The sequence below is a fragment of the Podarcis bocagei genome (assembly GCF_964188305.1).
Source record: "Podarcis bocagei genome assembly, chromosome: 8".
Classification (NCBI taxonomy): domain Eukaryota; kingdom Metazoa; phylum Chordata; class Lepidosauria; order Squamata; family Lacertidae; genus Podarcis; species Podarcis bocagei.
In genome coordinates this window covers 76,516,641-76,535,363 of record NC_138133.1, presented here as the reverse complement: position 1 = coordinate 76,535,363, position 18,723 = coordinate 76,516,641, and the positions used below count along the sequence as shown (strand labels likewise).

General features: G+C 45.0%; 1 protein-coding gene across 3 annotated transcripts in view; it reads left to right on the top strand.

Moving 5' to 3' along the window:
- Positions 1 to 18,723, top strand: part of SAMD12 (sterile alpha motif domain containing 12) — a 237,829-nt gene that overhangs the window by 166,409 nt on the left and 52,697 nt on the right. Inside the window, exon 5 of one of the 3 annotated variants that reach the window (XM_081205269.1) lies at positions 15,503 to 15,565. The exons of the other annotated variants lie outside the window; for them this stretch is intronic. Within the exon in view, the coding sequence (XP_081061395.1) occupies positions 15,503 to 15,522 (20 nt within the window). The 3' untranslated portion in view covers positions 15,523 to 15,565. The remainder of the gene's footprint in view (positions 1 to 15,502; positions 15,566 to 18,723) is intronic. 3 annotated transcript variants of the gene reach the window in all.

Below are 18,723 nucleotides of genomic sequence, written 5' to 3'. Positions count from 1 at the left end.
AATATTGTGAGATATAGCATAATCCTCACAAAGTGATTTTTATGACATCAGTTTCCTGTGTAGATTATGGTGTTTGAACACTCCTGGTGTGATGAGAGATGTTAGGGGAACATGTCAAGGTGGACTTGTTTTCCAGTCATTCGCTCCAATTTCCTACCACGCTGAACATTTGAATTGGTCCTCGGAGACAATTGGAATGTAAATTCAAGAGTTTATAGCTTTCTGGCTGAAAATGGGTGTATGTTTTTGTTGCCAAAGCCTGTGGGTTTTTTTTAGCAAAAGTAACTTGAGTTTCCTCAGCTACCAATTCACTTTGCCCATTATGATGCCAGTCTGTAATGCACAGACCCCTTTGCTATGTGCAGGTCTCTTGCTTCAGTAGTACGTGTGCAAGCAACATAACACTTGAGGGTCCTTAAGGGACGCAGGTGGCGCTGTGGGTTAAACCACAGAGCCTAGGACTTGCTGATCAGAAGGTCGGCAGTTCGAATCCCCGCGACAGGGTGAACTCCTGTAGCTCGGTCCCTGCTCCTGCCAACCTAGCAGTTCGAAAGCACGTCAAAGTGTAAGTAGATAAATAGGTACCGCTCCGGCAGGAAGGTAAACGACGTCTCTGTGTGCTGCTCTGGTTCGCCAGAAGCGGTTTAGTCATGCTGGCCACATGACCTGGAAGCTATATGCTGGCTCCCTCGGCCAATAAAGCGAGATGAGCGCCACAACCCCAGAGTCGGTCACGACTGGACCTAATGGTCAGGGGTCCCTTTACCTTTACCTTTAACAGATCAACATTCAGTGTTAAAGGGCATTCTTTTCTTAAAAAAGGGATCTGCACCAGAGGCCTTGGAGACCCAATGACCATTAGAGTTATGGGTGATAGGCAAGATGGACCAATTGTCTAACTCTGTATAAGCTAGTTCTTTATATCCAAGTATGCTGTGATCTCAAGGAGACAGCAGGCTCACTCATAACTGAGCTATGGATGTTGTGGAGAACTTTCTACAGAGTGGTGTCTCTCACCACTTAAGGAATTCTGTCTAGAGAGGAAATGCTGCAAAGGATTCTGGGACATGTTCTACCACACGCCTTCTTAATTTTAGGTTTGTCTGGCCTCACCACTGCTCCATTTGAGGTGAGAGTTGTGCCATAGGACATACCCAACACTTTCTTGTGTCTGCATGTTGTGGGATAAGACGAGTCATGAATGGATAAGCTGTCCTTCAGTGAAACTCATTCACCCCTCCTGATCTTCTGACTTAGGGACGTCGATAACTTTCAAAGGGTTTCCCTGGAACACAGTTTGAACATCACCGCTGGTGAATATAAGCTGTCATTACAGGATATTAGTTTTTGTTATAGAGCAGGGGAAGCCAACGTGGTGTCCTGCAGATGTTGATGGACTACAACTCCCATCATCCCAGACCATTGGCCATGCTAGCTGGAGTTGAAAGAAGTTGTGCTCCAATAACAAATGGAGGTCACCACAATGTCTGCCCCTATTACAGATTTTGTAATCCCATTTAAGAACATGTGAGACTGTTTTCTGCAGCTGGCTTCTTTGGGAGCCAGAAAGTTAATTGTGAAATAGTTGTGTGTATTTTCTGCAGGTGGTATGGTAGGAAGAACTTTGTCTTCATTGCTAGCACAGATCGAACCCTCTGGAGAGGTCTTGTATTAATTTGTGTCTTGTATTAGAGGACTGGGAACTTGCTTCCTTTCCCTCACCTGGCAGCTAACACCAAAAGAATTATGTTTGCACAGTCGAAAGTCTGTTCTGGGGATGGTGACACGAGAGGACACAGAAAGTCACAGCTCGAGCCCTTGTTTGTCTCTCAGCAAATTATGTAGCCATCACATGCATCCCCAGATTTACTATCTCTGAACTAATTTAGGGTTCGGGTCTCGGGCTTAAATAACTGGCTGGATAACTTGCATAACTCTCTGCATAACTTGCAGAAATAGTTACAGCTTTTGTGTGAGCATTCTTTATGATGGGTTATTTCAGCTACAAACAATGGGCGTTCCCAAACCCAGTGAGATCCTTGCGCGCTGCTTTTTCAGAGCCACGTCACAGAGGATAGAAGGTAACATCTCCAGCTTCTAGGGTCAGACACATGAGTGAAGGTCAATGGGAAATTGTCAGGCAGAGAATTGAGGCCAAGGTAGATTACCAGGAGGCATCTTAGATAGGTGGAGGTGGGTGTGGAGAAGGGTTGCCCAGGAAATCGAGAGAGCGTGGCTGGCATCAGTGATGGGCATTGCCGGGGATCTGCTGGGGTTCATGTCTTAGTAGGGGAGTTGCAGCTGTCTCCCAGAGCCCCCTGGCCTGTTGGCACTCTTTTTGCCATTGGCTGCCTGCTGTCTCTCCCTCTGGCAAAATAGGAGAGGGCAAGTGGATAGCAGGAACCAGAAGAAGGAGCAACAACTGCTGCCACCTCCTCACCCACTTGTGCCTCAAGGCAGCAGTAGGGACTGAGCCCAGAGGGAGTGTGTTGGTGCCAGATAGAAGGCAGAGGGACCCACGGAGGATATCTCGGTCCACCACCCCCCCCATCGTTCTACCCGGACACTGAGGTCCAGCGCTGAGGGCCTTCTGGCGGTTCCCTCACTGCGAGAAGTGAAGTTACAGGGAACCAGGCAGAGGGCCTTCTCAGTAGTGGCACCCCCCCCCCGTGGAATGCCCTCCCACCAGATGTCAAAGAGAACAACAACTACCAGACTACCATCTGAAGGTAGCCCTGTTTAGGGAAGCTTTTAATTTCTGATGCATTACTGTATTTTAATATTGTTTTGGAAGCTGCCTAGAGTGGCTGGGGAAACCCAGCCAGATGGGCGGGGTATAAATAATAAATTATTAATTTTATTATCATCATCATCATCATCTTGACACAGGGCCCTTAAAGCCTGGTGGCAGCATGGCAAAAGTCTTCTGCAGGAACAGAAATGGTTACATGACTATACAGGGGACAGAAATAAGGGTGAATGCCCTGTAAGCGAAGCTACTAAAGTGGTACCTCGGGTTAAGTACTTAATTCGTTCCGGAGGTCCGTTCTTAACCTGAAACTGTTCTTAACCTGAAGCACCATTTTAGCTAATGGAGCCTCCCGCTGCTGCCACGCCACCAGAGCATGATTTCTGTTCTCATCCTGAAGCAAAATTCTTAACCTGAAGCACTATTTCTAGGTTAGCGGAGTGTGTAACCTGAAGCATATATAACCTGAAGTGTATGTAACCTGAAGCGTATGTAACCTGAGGTACCACAGACAAAAAGTCAGCTCACTGGAAGGATTTTTGTAGGGGACAGGAACAAACCACGTTGGAACTGGATAGAGCAAGGCAGAGTCCCTCACAAGCCGCTTGTGATAAAAAATCATTTATTGCTTTTCCAATCAGCAGTCATGGCAACTGGAGCAACGCTCTGGTCCAACTCCCAGAAGGCCTGCAGTTTGAGTCCACCTCTGACTGATGACCTTTGCAGGTTATAGAATAGCAGACACTGCCCCTCTGGAGAGGAGAAGCACCAGCCACTTAACAAATACCAGCCTCTCCCCTATTCTTGCATCCTACCCCCCAAGCAGTCCATGGATATAGCATGAACAAAGAAGAATGAAACAACCTGCTTGGCCATTCTTGCTTGGCATGGAAGCGAGTTTTAATCATGGCTGACAATTTCAGACGTGATTTCCCCTTGGGAGTTAATCTCCTATTTAGGCCCGTTCTTATAACCAAATAGGAGGCTCTGGCAGCGGCCCTCCAGAGTTTCAGACTAGGAGTCTCTCCCAGCCTTATTTGAAGAAGCTGGGAATTGAACTTACCACCTTCTGCATGTCAAGCAGATTTCTGCCACTGAGCTGCAGGCCATCCTCTGTAACAAGAATGTGGGCTGAATTGATTGGTACAGGGAATTGCATGTGCTGATCATGCACCTGCCTGTTGCTCCACCTTCCGGACTTGCAACTCAGCCTGCATTGCTGCACATCTGCCGAAAGCAGGTTGAGCAGTAAATGTGATGTGTATATGGTGAATATTCACACAACCTGCATGTTCAACACCACGGTTTGGTCATGTGAACTGGCAATAAGACGCCGACGTGGTTCAGAATGTTCAGAATTGATAGGATCTGGATGGGAAGCAAGCACTAAATAACTGCTCCTGTTACTCCCAAGATGCGGGTGGCGCTGTGGGTTAAACCACAGAGCCTAGGACTTGCCGATCAGAAGGTCGGCGGTTCGAATCCCCACGACGGAGTGAGCTCCCGTTGCTCAGTCCCTGCTCCTGCCAACCTAGCAGTTCGAAAGCACGTCAAAGTGCAAGTAGATAAATAGGTACCGCTCCAGCGGAAAGGTAAATGGCATTTCCGTGCGCTGCTCTGGTTCGCCAGAAGCGGCTTAGTCATGCTGGCCACATGACCCGGAAGCTGTACGCCAGCCCCCTCAGCCAATAAAGCGAGATGAGCGCTGCAACCCCAGAGTCGGTCATGACTGGACCTAATGGTCAGGGGTCCCTTTACCTTACCTTTACCTTACTCCCAAGTTTAGACTAATTCTCTACCTGGCAGCAACTGAAGCCAAGACTCCTCTGACTGACGTGCAGTGCATGTTGTAAAATAGTGACTTCATTCTCTTTGAAGAATCTCAGCCTATGCTTAACTACCTTACTCAGACAATCAGTTTGTAGAGAAAGTTGGGATGCCGGGAAAATGCTCCAGAAATGCCTTTTCCAGGCTTTCTATTACTCTTCTGAGACGTTCATATGTTCGTGTTAAGTGTTCCTTTTTATTACTATTTTTCCATGGCTCAGGGCTAATGAATACAGAAATCCATGCCTGCTTAGTGAAACTGTCCGGCTTAGTGAAACTGAGGACCTAATGGTTTCCGAAATCCATTCATGTACCTCTTTTTCAGGCATGCGACAGCTGACTTAACCAGGGGAGAATGGTTAGAAATAGTAATCTCAGTTTTTCTTAGCACTTCAATTCCGTGTTGCGTTATGGAAGATTTGCACATATTGGCTCAAGCCAACACTGACTTTGTCCTGTACAACTTCCATTAATTCAATCTATTATTTGACCCGTGTCTCAACCTTTATTTTGGTGTGGTTTTATATTTCTCATTCCATACCTCTGTGGACCAGATCTAGGATCCCAAACAGACACACAGTTCGCGTTGTTGGCAGATAATGCTCCACCAATGTGCACGGGCATATTTCTCTACCGCTGCTAATGGTGGCTTTTGACTTGAGGCCTGAGGGCTAGGTTCATGTTCTGAACCAGACTCTGCTCCCTGCCAGAAACCCTGGACTACGTTCTGCAGTGTTGTTTCTGATTACCTTAAAAGCAAGCGACACAAAAGGAAACAGGACCTTTCGTCAAGAACTACTTGATAGAAGAAGAACAACTCTGGGACTGCTGCCCAAACTGGTATCCTCTGTTTTTTGCAGCTCTCCCCCTGCATCCAGACCATCAACATGTATATTTCTTCACTTCTGAACCCATGCCTACCATTAGGCAAAATGTGGTGAAACCATAGGCATAAAACCACTGTTCTCACAAGTCCCCTAACGAGCCTGCTTCCCTCAGGAACAGAGAAGGAGGTTGTCCCGTCATCAGTGATGAAATATTTTGTCTTCTGTGTGTTTTAAAGGAGGGTTGTGGATTTTTCTCGCCCCCCCCCCCGTTTTATCTTTCGTAAACCATTTTGAGGTTTTTTTACCGTCAATTGGTGTTTTGATTAAATAAATAAATAAAATAGATGCCAGTCACATGCTGTATATCAAATTGGTAAGGGTCTCACCTTGACCTCAGGCTGCCCTTCCCCTCACCAAGTCAATGGCTGCCGGCAGACAGCAGCGATCGCCGTTTGTTGACATCAGAGCATTTGGGAAGTTATGTATTATTTGGGGAGCGGGACTATTTCAGTGGCATCCCTGTGTTGGTCATGATGTGCTGCTCAACCTTAAAGTCTTCCATCTTAAATTCCTCCAAGGGCTGAACTTTTAAGTAACAGTGAGGAATATGAGGTCCTTCAGAGCCTGAAGATTGAACACCCCACGTAAGCCTCGAACACATTTTCCTCCTCCTTCGGTACCGTAGCTGCAGTTTTAATGCGGTGTTTATCTGTCATTGTCAGTAATGCCCATGAAATGCATAAACCTGTCTGTGGGATCAAAGGAGCTATGCTGTGATTGAAGAAAGAGCATTCTACTACCTAAACAGAACTGAACATACTAAAATACCGCTGTTGAATGCTTGCATTTGGTGCAGTTCAGTCAGCACAGGTTGTCTCCTGTATTTGATGCAGATAGAACACCTTTTTGCCCTCTTCCTTGACGCTGATCTCCAGGGTTTAGATTTCATGTTTGTTTCCAATACCCATCCTGCCTGTTACCTGTCCTTGGCGATACATCATTTGCATGGTGACGCAAAAGGAGTGGATTGTCAGTCTTCATAAAATGTCAAGGACCCAGTGTCAAGATAAAAAGGCAATATTCTTGTAAGTGGTTCAGGCAGACAATAAAGCCCTATTGTCAAGTTAGAGATGGTAGCGTCTTCCGTCTCCGAGTGTGAAGTGGCTTTAACGTGGGAATATCTTGGCTCTATATGACCTGCTTCTCACAGAGGTGGCAAATCTGTGTTGGGGCTTTGCCACTTTGAGATGCAGGTGGAGGCTTCCGTTTCTGAATGCTACTCCTTGCAAAAATAAAAAAGGGATGTCACCAGTAGCTTCTTTTGATGGTCAGGTAGCACTTCAAAGCCACAAGTCAGGAACAGGGTTCCCCTCGACCCATACACTTTCTGAAGTACAATTCGTCAGGTACCAGAGCAAGGTGGGATCTTAATCTAGTCAACACATCCATCCAGCAGCGGCTACAATAGTATAGGTACAACATTTCACATGTACAGTGGTTCCTCAGGTTACATATGCTTCAGGTTACAGACTCAGCTAATCCAGAAATAGTACCTCGGGTTAAGAATTTTGCTTCAGGATGAGAACAGAAATCATGCTCCGGTGGCGCGGCAGCAGCAGGAGGCTCCATTAGCTAAAGTGGTGCTTCAGGTTAAGAACAGTTTCAGGTTAAGAACGGACCTCCGGAACGAATTAAGTACTTAACCCGAGGTACCACTGTAGTGCATGGACGTGTGAACATATAAAACCCTTCTGATAGAGGGTTTTTACAGAAATAAGCTATATCACGAGTCAACATGTCGAATGTACACCAGGTCTGGGATTGTTAACTGTTTTTAAAGAAGGGCAATCTGACCTTTGTTATAAAGAACTAATTACTTTTCTTTTAGTAGCAACATGCCTACTAGTGAGTGGAACAGAATTGGAAAGGATTGGAACATCTGAGTATCTCTCATTGTAAACAGACTATACGGTCTATTGCCGTATCAGAAAAATTAACAAAGTGGTTCAGGCATTAAATAATACAAGTGATGTAGACGATTTTGTTGAAATATGGCATCCTTGTATAAAACACTTTACTGATGATCCTGAATGTTGGCAACTGCTGAAATCACAGATTGGACTTCGGCAAATTTCTCTAGATTGATGTGTCTTGTAGCAGAGAGGGGGCGAGCTGGGATTTTGTTTCTGCATCCCTTTCTCTCTCTCTCTCTTTGTAATTGTTACATATTGGAAGTCATTAAAACTATATTGAAAAGCAAGCAAGCAAACAAAAAATATCCCTCCCACAGCCTGAGCGTTGCCATCATGGCTAGTAGCCACAGAAAGCCTCTTCCTATTCATCTTATCCTCTTTTGAAAGCATCCAAGTTGGGGACCATCAGTCGCACCTGTGGCAGCAAGTTTGCTTCAAAATTAGTGTGTCTAGAATTCCAGCCCTAAGGAGAACAGCAGCCCCTATCTTCATAGCATTTCTCAGGATTGTATGCCCCTCTTTATAATTGTTTTCTCTGACCACTCCGATGCTGAGGTTGTTGTGGGTTGGCATGCAATGAGGAAGAATAGCTGAAGGGCATATGATGCAATTTGCCTGCATGGGCCCATATGACAGAGTGAAGTGAATGCCTCTGATTTGTAGCATAAGGCTAATGGTGAGTTATTTGATTTATTGTTGTCTTTTTATGGCCGGGGAGCAGGGAGAGAGGTGTTCGTTGGTTTTCCTGGCTCAGGTCAGGTGCCAAAATAACTTGACTGGCCTTGACTGGCTACCGAGCAGATAGGCACTATATCACCAAAACAGCAGGTTGCATAGACTGAACTTCATGTTGATAAACAGCAAGTGTGAAGCTGGAATAAAACACTCTCCTGTATTTGTGCTGTCAAATGCCTTGGTCTGAGGATTTTCTGCCACACTGTTGGTTGTGCCTCTAAGCAACAAAGCATGCACACACAAATACCAAAAGAAAATGTACACACACAGACACACACACACACACTTTTTAATGCAGTCAATTGCAATGTGTTTATAGTGGTGCATGTTGTGCACATGAATTATAGCACCCCAGCAGAATTTCTGAAAATGAAAATTCCTGGATACTGCCCTGTCTAACTTCTCCAACTTGATGCCCTCCAGGTTTTTTGGACGACCGCTATCATCATCCCTGACTATTGGCCATGCGGGCTGAAGGTGATGGGAGTTGAAGCAATATCTAGAGGGCAACAGGTTGAGGAAGGCAGATCCATGGGTCCAGTCAGCTTGTTTCAGATGTGTTCTTTCCTTTCTTGAAGAAAACAAATAATTTCAGTAACAGATGAACTTCTGGTCCTCTCCACGCTATGAACCCTGCAGCCTTGGTTTTCCTAGTCTGGTCTCCTTTGGACCACATATCTGAAAGGGACCAGGGTAGGAGCATTGCAAGCTCTCGATTTTGCATGGCTGTCTTCCCAGGACAGTTTCCTAGCTGCGTGCCACAGCAGGAAAAAGGACCATAGCTCATCTTTGCAGGCAAGAAGCCCCAGATTCCAGGCATTTCCCGTTCGATGGCCAAATAGCAGGTTATGGAAGGTCCTCCTCTAGGGAACCTGGGAAGCAGCTGCCAGTCAAAAGTGCCTTGTACTATGCTAAATGGACCAATGCTCTAAGGCAGCTTCATATCTCAATATGAACATGGGAAGCTATCTCCAAGCCCTTGGATAAGCAGTAGGGTGACACCTTTCAGACTGTTCCTTCCAGCGCCATTCTACTGGGTTATTTGCATTGGGGTTGCAAAAGAAGGATAACCTTTGTTATCCGATGTAGTGTCTCCACCTCCATCGTTCTGCCCAGACACTGAGGTTCAGCACCGAGGGCCTTCTGGAGGTTCCCTTGCTGCGAGAAGCCAAGTTACAGGGAACCAGGCAGAGGGCCTTCTCAGTAGTGGTGCCCGCCCTGTGGAATGCCCTCCCACCAGATGTCAAAGAGAAAAATAACTACCAAACTTTTAGAAGACATCTAAAGGCAGCCCTGTTTAGGGAAGCTTTTAATGATTAATAGGTTATTTTATTTTACTGTTTTGTCAGAAGCTGCCCAGAGTGGTTGGGGGGACCCAGCCAGATAGTCGGGGTATAAATAAATAATAATAATAATAATAATAATTATTATTATTATTATTATTATTATTATTATTATTATTATTATTACCTTGCATTGCTTACATAAAAAAGCAATGCAAGGCGATAAGGATTATTCTTTCAACATTTTTTTAACAGGGTGAGGGGAAGAGAGAATGTAGATACTAGACCAAATTGGCAATGCCTTCACCACTCCATTAACAATTATCGTCCTGGCCGTATGGTATTTTGTTTGTTTTCTGATCCTAATTAATCATCTTATTTTTGAGTTAAAATAATTAAAGCTAAATCCTCTCTCTTCATTTTAATCCTTCCCGTGCTAAGCCGCGCACTGTTGCGCCATGCTATCTATCCTCTGGAAGTTGCTTGGAGCCATTTTCCTGCCTTGCAATCATGTTGTCTCTTGGAAAGTTATAAACTCTGAGAGATGAAAACACCTTCTTAAAAAAAAAAGAAGGAAGGAAGGGAGTGTTAATAAGCAGCTCCCTAATCACAGCGGATGTATGCCTAGATCCATGATCATAGGACACCAAATGTCAATGTTCCTCGCCGAAGCAAGCACTGGAAGTTAAATGCTTTAATTGGATTTTTCTTGCTTTGTTTTGTTTCAAACCTAAATGAATCATAGAGCTAAAAGGTATATTGTGCAAGCTTGAATAAAAGTCATTTGCCAAAAGTCTGTGCAGATTTCAAAGTAATTAAAACTCATGGACTGCCTACTTGGCACTATCTTCTTAATTGATAATCAAAATGAGCAGATCAAATAAGTATGCTTTGAACACAGCTGATAATTGCCAGCAATTCCCTTTGAAATTCTTGGATCAGTTGGATTCCATCATTAAACTGGTTGTTTGCAAATTCGCTACTAGTTGATGCAAATCCACAAAGAAAACCCTTGCATAATACAACGATGACACTGGGTCTCATTAAATAACATAATAAGTTTTAGGATGAGATGAGAGGGAAATAAGTTGCTTAGAATTTGTGCTGCCTCCCCCCCCCCTCCAAATCAAGGCGAATGAGAGTGTGTAAAGGTAAAGAGCAAGACTCTGTTCATTGCACTGGACAATGTTGTTATAGAAGTCAACCAAAGATTTAAAACCCCTTTAAAAGCAATGGGTGTTGTCCATTGTCACCCAAGTTGCATGATGGAACTTCCTTTTCCTCTCTTCTCCTGCATCTCCTTGTTTCATCACAAATTAACTCCAAACCTCCAGAGTACATTTCGGGGTCAGAGAATGGATATCTGTTCCATTCTGCTGGCAAACATTAAACTATACCTTAGAATGTGTTCCTGAAAGGTGGGGTGGTTTGCAGAACGAGATACATCAAAAACTTAATCGTAATACAGTGTAGTGTGAGCGTACTTTCATTTCTTTAAAACAGTTTTTTTATTTAAAAAAAGAGTATATTACCCAACTATTCCTGTCTAGAAAGACAGATGTAGTTACAGTGGTACCTCGGGTTACAGACGCTTCAGGTTACAGACTCCACTAACCCAGAAATAGTGCCTCGGGTTATGAACTTTGCTTCAGGATGAGAACAGAAATCGTGCGGTGGCGGCGTGGCAGCAGCAGGAGGCCCCATTAGCTAAAATGGTACCTCAGGTTAAGAATGGACCTCCAGAACAAATTAAGTTCTCAACTCGAGGTACCACTGTATTCTAAACTCCAGAACTCCACGCTGTTTCTTTATTGGAATACATAGCTTACTGCCATTGGGACAACACACAATCAGCTACTGAATGGCCCCTAAAACAGATATCTAGGGTGTTGAAGGGTTCTTTTCTGAACCAAATGCCTTACTAAGGCCCAGTGTGTAAGGGACCTGGACTGCAGAGAAAACTTACTCATGTAAGAAGAGTTCCATCACTACCCCTCCAGCCCACCAGGGTCTAGTTTGAATGCATTTCACCATGTGCTCTGTTCCCTGTACATGCTAATAGATCAAACTGCAGGAGGCAGTGGAGGACAGAAGTGCCTGGCGTGCTCTGGTCCATGGGGTCACGAAGAGTCAGACACGACTAAACGACTAAACAACAACAAAATGCTACACATATATGGGATGGTGCACATGGAACGTGATGGTGGCAGTGATAGCCACCAACTCAGATGGCTTTTAAAAAGCATTCAACGAACTCAATATGGTCAAGGCTATTAGTGACTACCAGTCATGATGGCCATATTCTACTTCTACTGTCAGAGGCATTATGCCTCTGAATACCAGTCTCTGGGAACTGCTGGTGTGCTATCAGGAGTCCAAGTTCCCTGCTTGATAACACAGTAAGCGTAGATAATTAAAAAGGAGGATTTATTGCAAAAACAGATAGCTCCGGATGGCTCTAACAAAGCCTCCGGCATCATTACTCAAGATGACCCTTCTGAAGACTTCTTCCGGTGTTGACAGAAGATACTGAACTTATGACCCTTACGTCTCTTGTTTTGCTTCTTATCTAGCAGCCCTCCCATTCGCCATCTCTTCAGACTTAGTGGAACAGCTCCAACCTCTTCCTATTCTGAGAGGCTGTCTCTGAATTTGTTTGTGCCTAATTGTGCCTCCTGTGAATTTTGGCTGTATTCTAGCCTGCTCTCAGCTACTGCTTTATCAGCCTACCCATCAAGGTCAGGAAGAGCCGAAGCCTTCAGCTGTCTGCTCTCCCCTGCCTGCCTAACATCTAAGCCTCTCTGTTCCTGGCTTCTTCCTGCAGTTGGCTGCAAACCTTCGCTTGGACCTGGCTCATTCCTGACATGGGCAGAGTGCTGTTGCACTTATGTCTATCTTGCAGGATTCCCATAGGCATCTGATCACCCCAACCAGAACAGGTTGTGAGACCAGATAGGCCAATGGCCAGATCCAGTAAGCTTGTCTTACATTCTTAAGTGTTTGAATGTGTATCCCAAATAAACCGGGCCTGAGATTTGGGGTATTCGCTTTCTTCATTCCTTCCCTGAGTGCCTGGAGGCGGTTGGAGGTTGGATGGCGGCTAACAGATTGAGGTTGAATCCTGACAAGACAGAAGTACTGTTTTTGGGGGACAGGGAGCGGGTTGGTGTGGGGGATTCCCTGGTCTTGAATGGGGTAACAGTGCCCCTGAAGGACCAGGTGCGCAGCCTGGGAGTCATTTTGGACTCACAGCTGTCCATGGAGGCGCAGGTTAACTCTGTGTCCAGGGCAGCTGTCTACCAGCTCCACCTGGTACGCAGGCTGAGACCCTACCTGCCCGCGAACTGTCTCGCCAGAGTGGTGCATGCTCTAGTTATCTCACGCTTGGACTACTGCAATGCGCTCTACGTGGGGCTACCTTTGAAGGTGACCTGGAAACTGCAATTAATCCAGAATGCGGCAGCTAGAGTGGTGACTGGGAGTGGCCGCCGGGACCACATAACACCGGTTCTCAGAGATCTGCATTGGCTCCCTGTACGTTTCCGAGCACGATTCAATGTGTTGGTGCTGACCTTTAAAGCCCTAAACGGCCTCGGTCCTGTATACCTGAAGGAGCATCTCCACCCCCACCGTTCAGCCCGGACACTGAGATCCAGCGCCGAGGGCCTTCTGGTGGTTCCCTCATTGCGAGAAGTGAGGCTACAGGGAACCAGACAGAGGGCCTTCTCGGTAGTGGCGCCCGCCCTGTGGAACGCCCTCCCATCAGATGTCAAAGAGATAAATAATTACCTGACATTCAGAAGACATCTTAAGGCAGCCCTGTTCAGGGAAGTTTTTAATATGTAACGCTGTACTGTTTTTAACACTGATTGGGAGCCGCCCAGAGTGGCTGGGAAAACTCAGCCAGATGGGCGGGGTATAAATAATAAATTATTATTATTATTATTATTTCCCCCATCCCACCCCATGCAATATGAAGGATCGGCTTAAGTGCATGTGTCCTACTAAGCGGAGTATTCCCTCCAAGAAAATAACGCATAAACAGAGCCAGAATGTTCTTATTAATTGCTTTTGAATGCTGCAGTTGGTGTTTTGTGCTTCAGGTAGTGCTGGGATAATTGAAACAGCTAGGGGTGGGGGAGGAATCAAGTAGGATTCAAGGTGGTCTGCAAAGCTCTGGGGACAGATGTGCATATAAATGCACATTAAAAATAAACCCAAATAAATAAATACCGAGTTGCTCTCTCTTATTTACTTCTTGTGATCCAGTGGGACAGAACTCATTCCCACAAGCTTAGATGCTTGCATTTTCTATTATTACTTAAGACTTTTAAAGGGGGGGGGGAGGGAAATCTGGCTGAAGCTTATGTGATGTTTCAAAGTAAAGAGATGAGTAGAATTTGCATAATAGAATCACAAAAATGGAAAGCATGGAACATTTGATATTTAAAATAGTCTCATCTAAAGCTTTTAGCACAGGTAAGAAAGGTTAATAAAAATCCATCCATACAGCATATAAATTATTCCAGACTTTAAAATGTAAAACAAAATTATGTCCAATCCATCATTCTGCCTTCTCTTACAAACATATGTCTCCTTAACAAACCTTTCCTACTTAAACACCTACTTGAAAAATTAAAGTGAAATGCATCACACTTCTGACTTGTGTGAGCTATAATCCAGTGTCCAGTCACTTAGCTCTAGGACTTGGCCCTAGACCAGGGGTCGGCAAAGTTTTTGTGGCTTGGGCCGGTTCACAGTCCTGCAGATGCCACGGTGGGCCGGACTGTGTGTGCGCGCAAACACTATTTCTGGCGCTCCTTCCGGTGTGAAGGAGGCGTGGGCAGCTTCCCATTGGCTGCAGGAGGTTCCTGGAACCAATGGGAAGCCGCCCAGCATCACAGAAGGCGGCCCCTGCTCTGCTCTGCGCCAGTTTAGCATGGTGCACAGGAGCCAATCGAGCGGGCAGCAGGGGTCCATGGGCCTTAGGTTGCCAACCCATGGTGTGAGAGCACAGTGGAAGGTGCCATTGAGCATTTGCACCTTGTCTTGCCCGTGACAATGAGTAACCAAAGCCAACCCTTCCATACTTGGGAAGTGAACTCATGGGAGGGTCTGAGGGGTAGAAGACATGACTTGCAGCCACCATCACAGAAATGAAATGCTACAGAATGATGTTGGAGTACCTATGAGGAAACAGTCGAAGTGCTGTACTGAAATCAGGGGCCAAAGATCCGTTTAGTACTTTGAAATTATAAGAGTGATGGTGAGGTTAAAAATAATTATTAGGGCTAGGCAGATCTGCCAATTTTGTTTCTTTTAGTTTCTCATGTTCCTGATTCTGGAATTCAGTCCCCCTACATTCGTTTGCAGCAACAACAACAACAACAACAACAACAACAACAACAACAGATTCCTTACAAAAACTCGTCAGAATTTAGTACAAACTTCTCCTAATAGACACATTTTTGTATGCCATTTTGATTAATATGCACAATTTTGCAAGCAGTTCCCCCTAATACAGTGGTACCTCAGGTTAAGTACTTAATTCGTTCCGGAGGTCCATTCTTAACCTGAAGCACCACTTTAGCTAATGGGGCCTCCTGCTGCTGCCGGGCCGCCGGACCACGATTTCTGTTCTCATCCTGAAGCAAAGTTCTTAACCCGAGGTACTATTTCTGGGTTAGCAGAGTCTGTAACCTGAAACATCTGTAACCTGAAGTGTATGCAACCCGAGCTACCACTGTATCCCTTTTTGTATGTTATTGTTATGAATATATTCATCTGACTGCAGATGTCCATCTAATAAAATGCATGTTGGGTTGTAGAACTGCTTTGCAAAATTCAAAGAAGTGCAGAAAGGAATGGAAGCATGGGGGGGGACTGGTTGCTTTGTCAAACACAGGCAGTGGTACCCACCAGTCCAAAACACTACATCTTCAGATTCTAGATGCACAACTGAAAATTAGCACTGGCAGCCACCCGGTTAAAAGTAATCACAAATCGGCTTAACGTATATGTTTTTCGTCCATTCGTCCATCAGTTGCATTTGCATCCGAGTAAAACTAAATGTTCTGAAGCAATGAGTGTTGTTTTCTTTGTTTTTAGATCTTGCATCCATGTGTTAACAGCAGGCATCGACTTAGAAAAAGACATTCTCTTCTATCACAGGTATCTTTTTAGTCAGTTAAACATTTGTTAATGGATTGACCTAACAAATTAAGAGAATAATATTGTGTTGTTGTTGTTTAGTCATTTAGTCGTGTCCGACTCTTTGTGACCCCATGGACCAGAGCACGCCAGGCACTCCTGTCTTCCACTGCCTCCCGCAGTTTGGTCAAACTCATGCTGGTAGCTTCGAGAACACTGTCCAACCATCTCATCCTCTGTCGTCCCCTTCTCCTTGTGCCCTCCATCTTTCCCAACATCAGGGTCTTTTCCAGGGAGTCTTCTCTTCTCAGGAGGTGGCCAAAGTATTGGAGCCTCAGCTTCAGGATCTGTCCTTCCAGTGAGCACTCAGGGCTGATTTCCTTAAGAATGGACATGTTTGATCTTCTTGCAGTCCATGGGACTCTCAAGAGTCTCCTCCAGCACTATAATTCAGAAGCATCAATTCTTCGGCGATCAGTCTTCTTTATGGTCCAGCTCTCACTTCCATATTGCTTTAACTATACGGACCTTTGTTGGCAAGATGATCCTACTGAAAAATCTGTGTGTCTGGCCTTCCTGCTGGGGAGTCCTGCATTGCAGGGGGTTGAACTATATGCCCCTTGTGGTCCCTTCCAACTCTACAATTCTATGATTCTACTTGGAGGATGGAGCTAACCACCCAGACTCAGCCTGGAGTTAATTGTTGCTTAAGCAACATCCTAAATCTACGCCAGTCTGAGTCCCACATAGACTTTCCCATTCCAAATGCCTCACCTGCCTCCTAGCACCATCACCTGAAGCAGAACAACAGCTGAGGCACAGCTACAGTGGTACCTCGGGTTAAGTACTTAATTCGTACCGGAGGTCCATTCTTAACCTGAAACTGTTCTTAACCTGAAGCACCACTTTAGCTAATGGGGCTTCCTGCTCCTGTCACGCTGCTGGAGCACGATTTCTGTTCTCATCCTGAAGCAAAGTTCTTAAACCGAGGTACTATTTCTGGGTTAGCAGAGGCTGTAACCTGAAGTGTATGTAACCTGAAGCGTCTGTAACCCGAGGTACCACTGTACTAGCCATTGAAGCACCTTTTTTGGTTTTATCCAATGGATTGCAGTACATTCCAAAAGGTTAGCTAAACTTGTAAATAAGCCTCATTTCACGATGCAGGTTAGGCAAATGATCCGTGCAGTCATTTCTGCAGACGGTGGGTCAATTCCCACCACTTGTAGCTACAGTTTGCACCAGCGTAGCTTGGAATCCTTGGCTTTATTGAGAAGATATAAGTAGAGAATGAGATATAAAACATGGATGATTATGATTGAAGTACATTCTCCCCCAGGGGATCGTGTCACAACTGATGGTTTCATTTATTTTTTGTGTCTCTTTAATGAAAATTCACTCTGCTGGATATTTAGCTAGCCCAAGGAAACTTTTCCATTTGTTATTTATGATGTGTAGAGTTTCTGTTCTGTAGGCTGAAGACGCTATATTTTAGAACGAACCAAGATGCAGATTACTTCTCACTTGACTCTTCTTATTCAATTACTACCTTTTCTCTCCCCCTGTTCCACTTAGCTTGGCAATTGTCCCATTACTTTTAGCAACCATATGCAAGCTATTATTCATGCTAAATGACCAATAGGGTTTTTTTAAATGTATGAAAAAGTCTGGCTTTTTTCATTTATTTTTAATTTGCTATCAACTCTGTTGCTGTAACTGATCATCTGACTGTCCAGTTACAAACTTGAATATTTCTGTCTTTACAGCACGAGGTGTAAATTCCAGCTAATATCTATTCCAGTAGGTGTTTCCTGTTTCCTCCTGTGCTTAAAGAGATTTCCCATCCTTTGCTTATTTATTCCGTGTCTCAGCCTTCCAGTAACAAGAGTTCTCTGGGCAGTGTGCAAAATAAAAATAAATCGCAAATACAGTACAGTTGCAAATTTAAAAGCATCAGATAGGGCAGTTAGAACTTGAAAGCAGATCACTTGATCAAATGATCAATATATATATTTTTTAAATGAAGCTGTGATGCATTACAGCAGAGCAGGGATGGAGAATCTGTGACCCGGGATAGTTCAGTTGGTTAGAGCGTAGTAGAAGAGAAGAAGAGTTTGGATTTGATATCCCGCCTTTCAATCCCTTTAAGGAGTCTCAAAGCGGCTAACATTCTCCTTTCCCTTCCTCCCCCACAACAAACACTCTGTGAGGTGAGTGGGGCTGAGAGACTTCAGAGAAGTGTGACTGGCCCAAGGTCACCCAGCAGCTGCATGTGGAGGAGCGGGGAAGTGAACCCGGTTCACCAGATTACGAGTCTACCACTCTTAACCACTACACCACGCTGACTCTCATTGTCAGTAGTGCTGACAATGTCAAGGTCATAGAATCGATCCCCATACAGGACAACAGCATATTCCTGCATTGCAGGGGGTTGGGCTAGATGATCCTTGGGGTCTCTTCCAGGTCTACAGTTCGATGATTCTATTATTCTCTTGGTCCTTGCATGGCTCCATCAGCATAGCCAAAGACAAGGATGGATGAGACTTGCCCAGCAACATCCAGTGGGCTGAAGATTCCCCATCCTTGGAACAGGGCGTTGGAAAAACAAGCCCAACGATCATGCTATAAATCACAGCACTCTGTGAAATCGTAAAGGTCTGGCCAGACAAAAAGGTTTTTGCCTAGCATTGGAAAGATATTAAAGCGGGTGCCAAAGTGTGCTTTTTTGAGGAAGGCTGAAATTGGCACACCAACCTTAGCTGGTAAAAGGCAATCTAAGCCACAGAGGCCACTTATGTCTCAGGTGACAAAGATGGATTGCCCCAAAGCTTTGGATCTGACTCCAGAGGATCCTTTAATGCAGTCCTCTCCAGAACAGGCTGAACGTGTATCCAACCTGTCTGTTGCTTCCCTAGATCCTTCTGCTTTTGGACAGATACCTCAGCATTTTTGGACCCTCTTGCACTCAGGTCCTGGTTGTCTGCTGTGAGAACAAGATGCTAGACTAGGTGGGCCTTTGGCCTGATCTAGCAGGCCTCTTATTATGGTCTTATAATAACTCCATTCTGGATAGCCTCGGGGTTTGGAAATGAATTTCCCCTGTTTTGGGTCCACTGCCTGCCTGTGCCAGTTTTCAGTCACATTGAAGATTTCATTTTTAAAGCAACAATCTAATATTT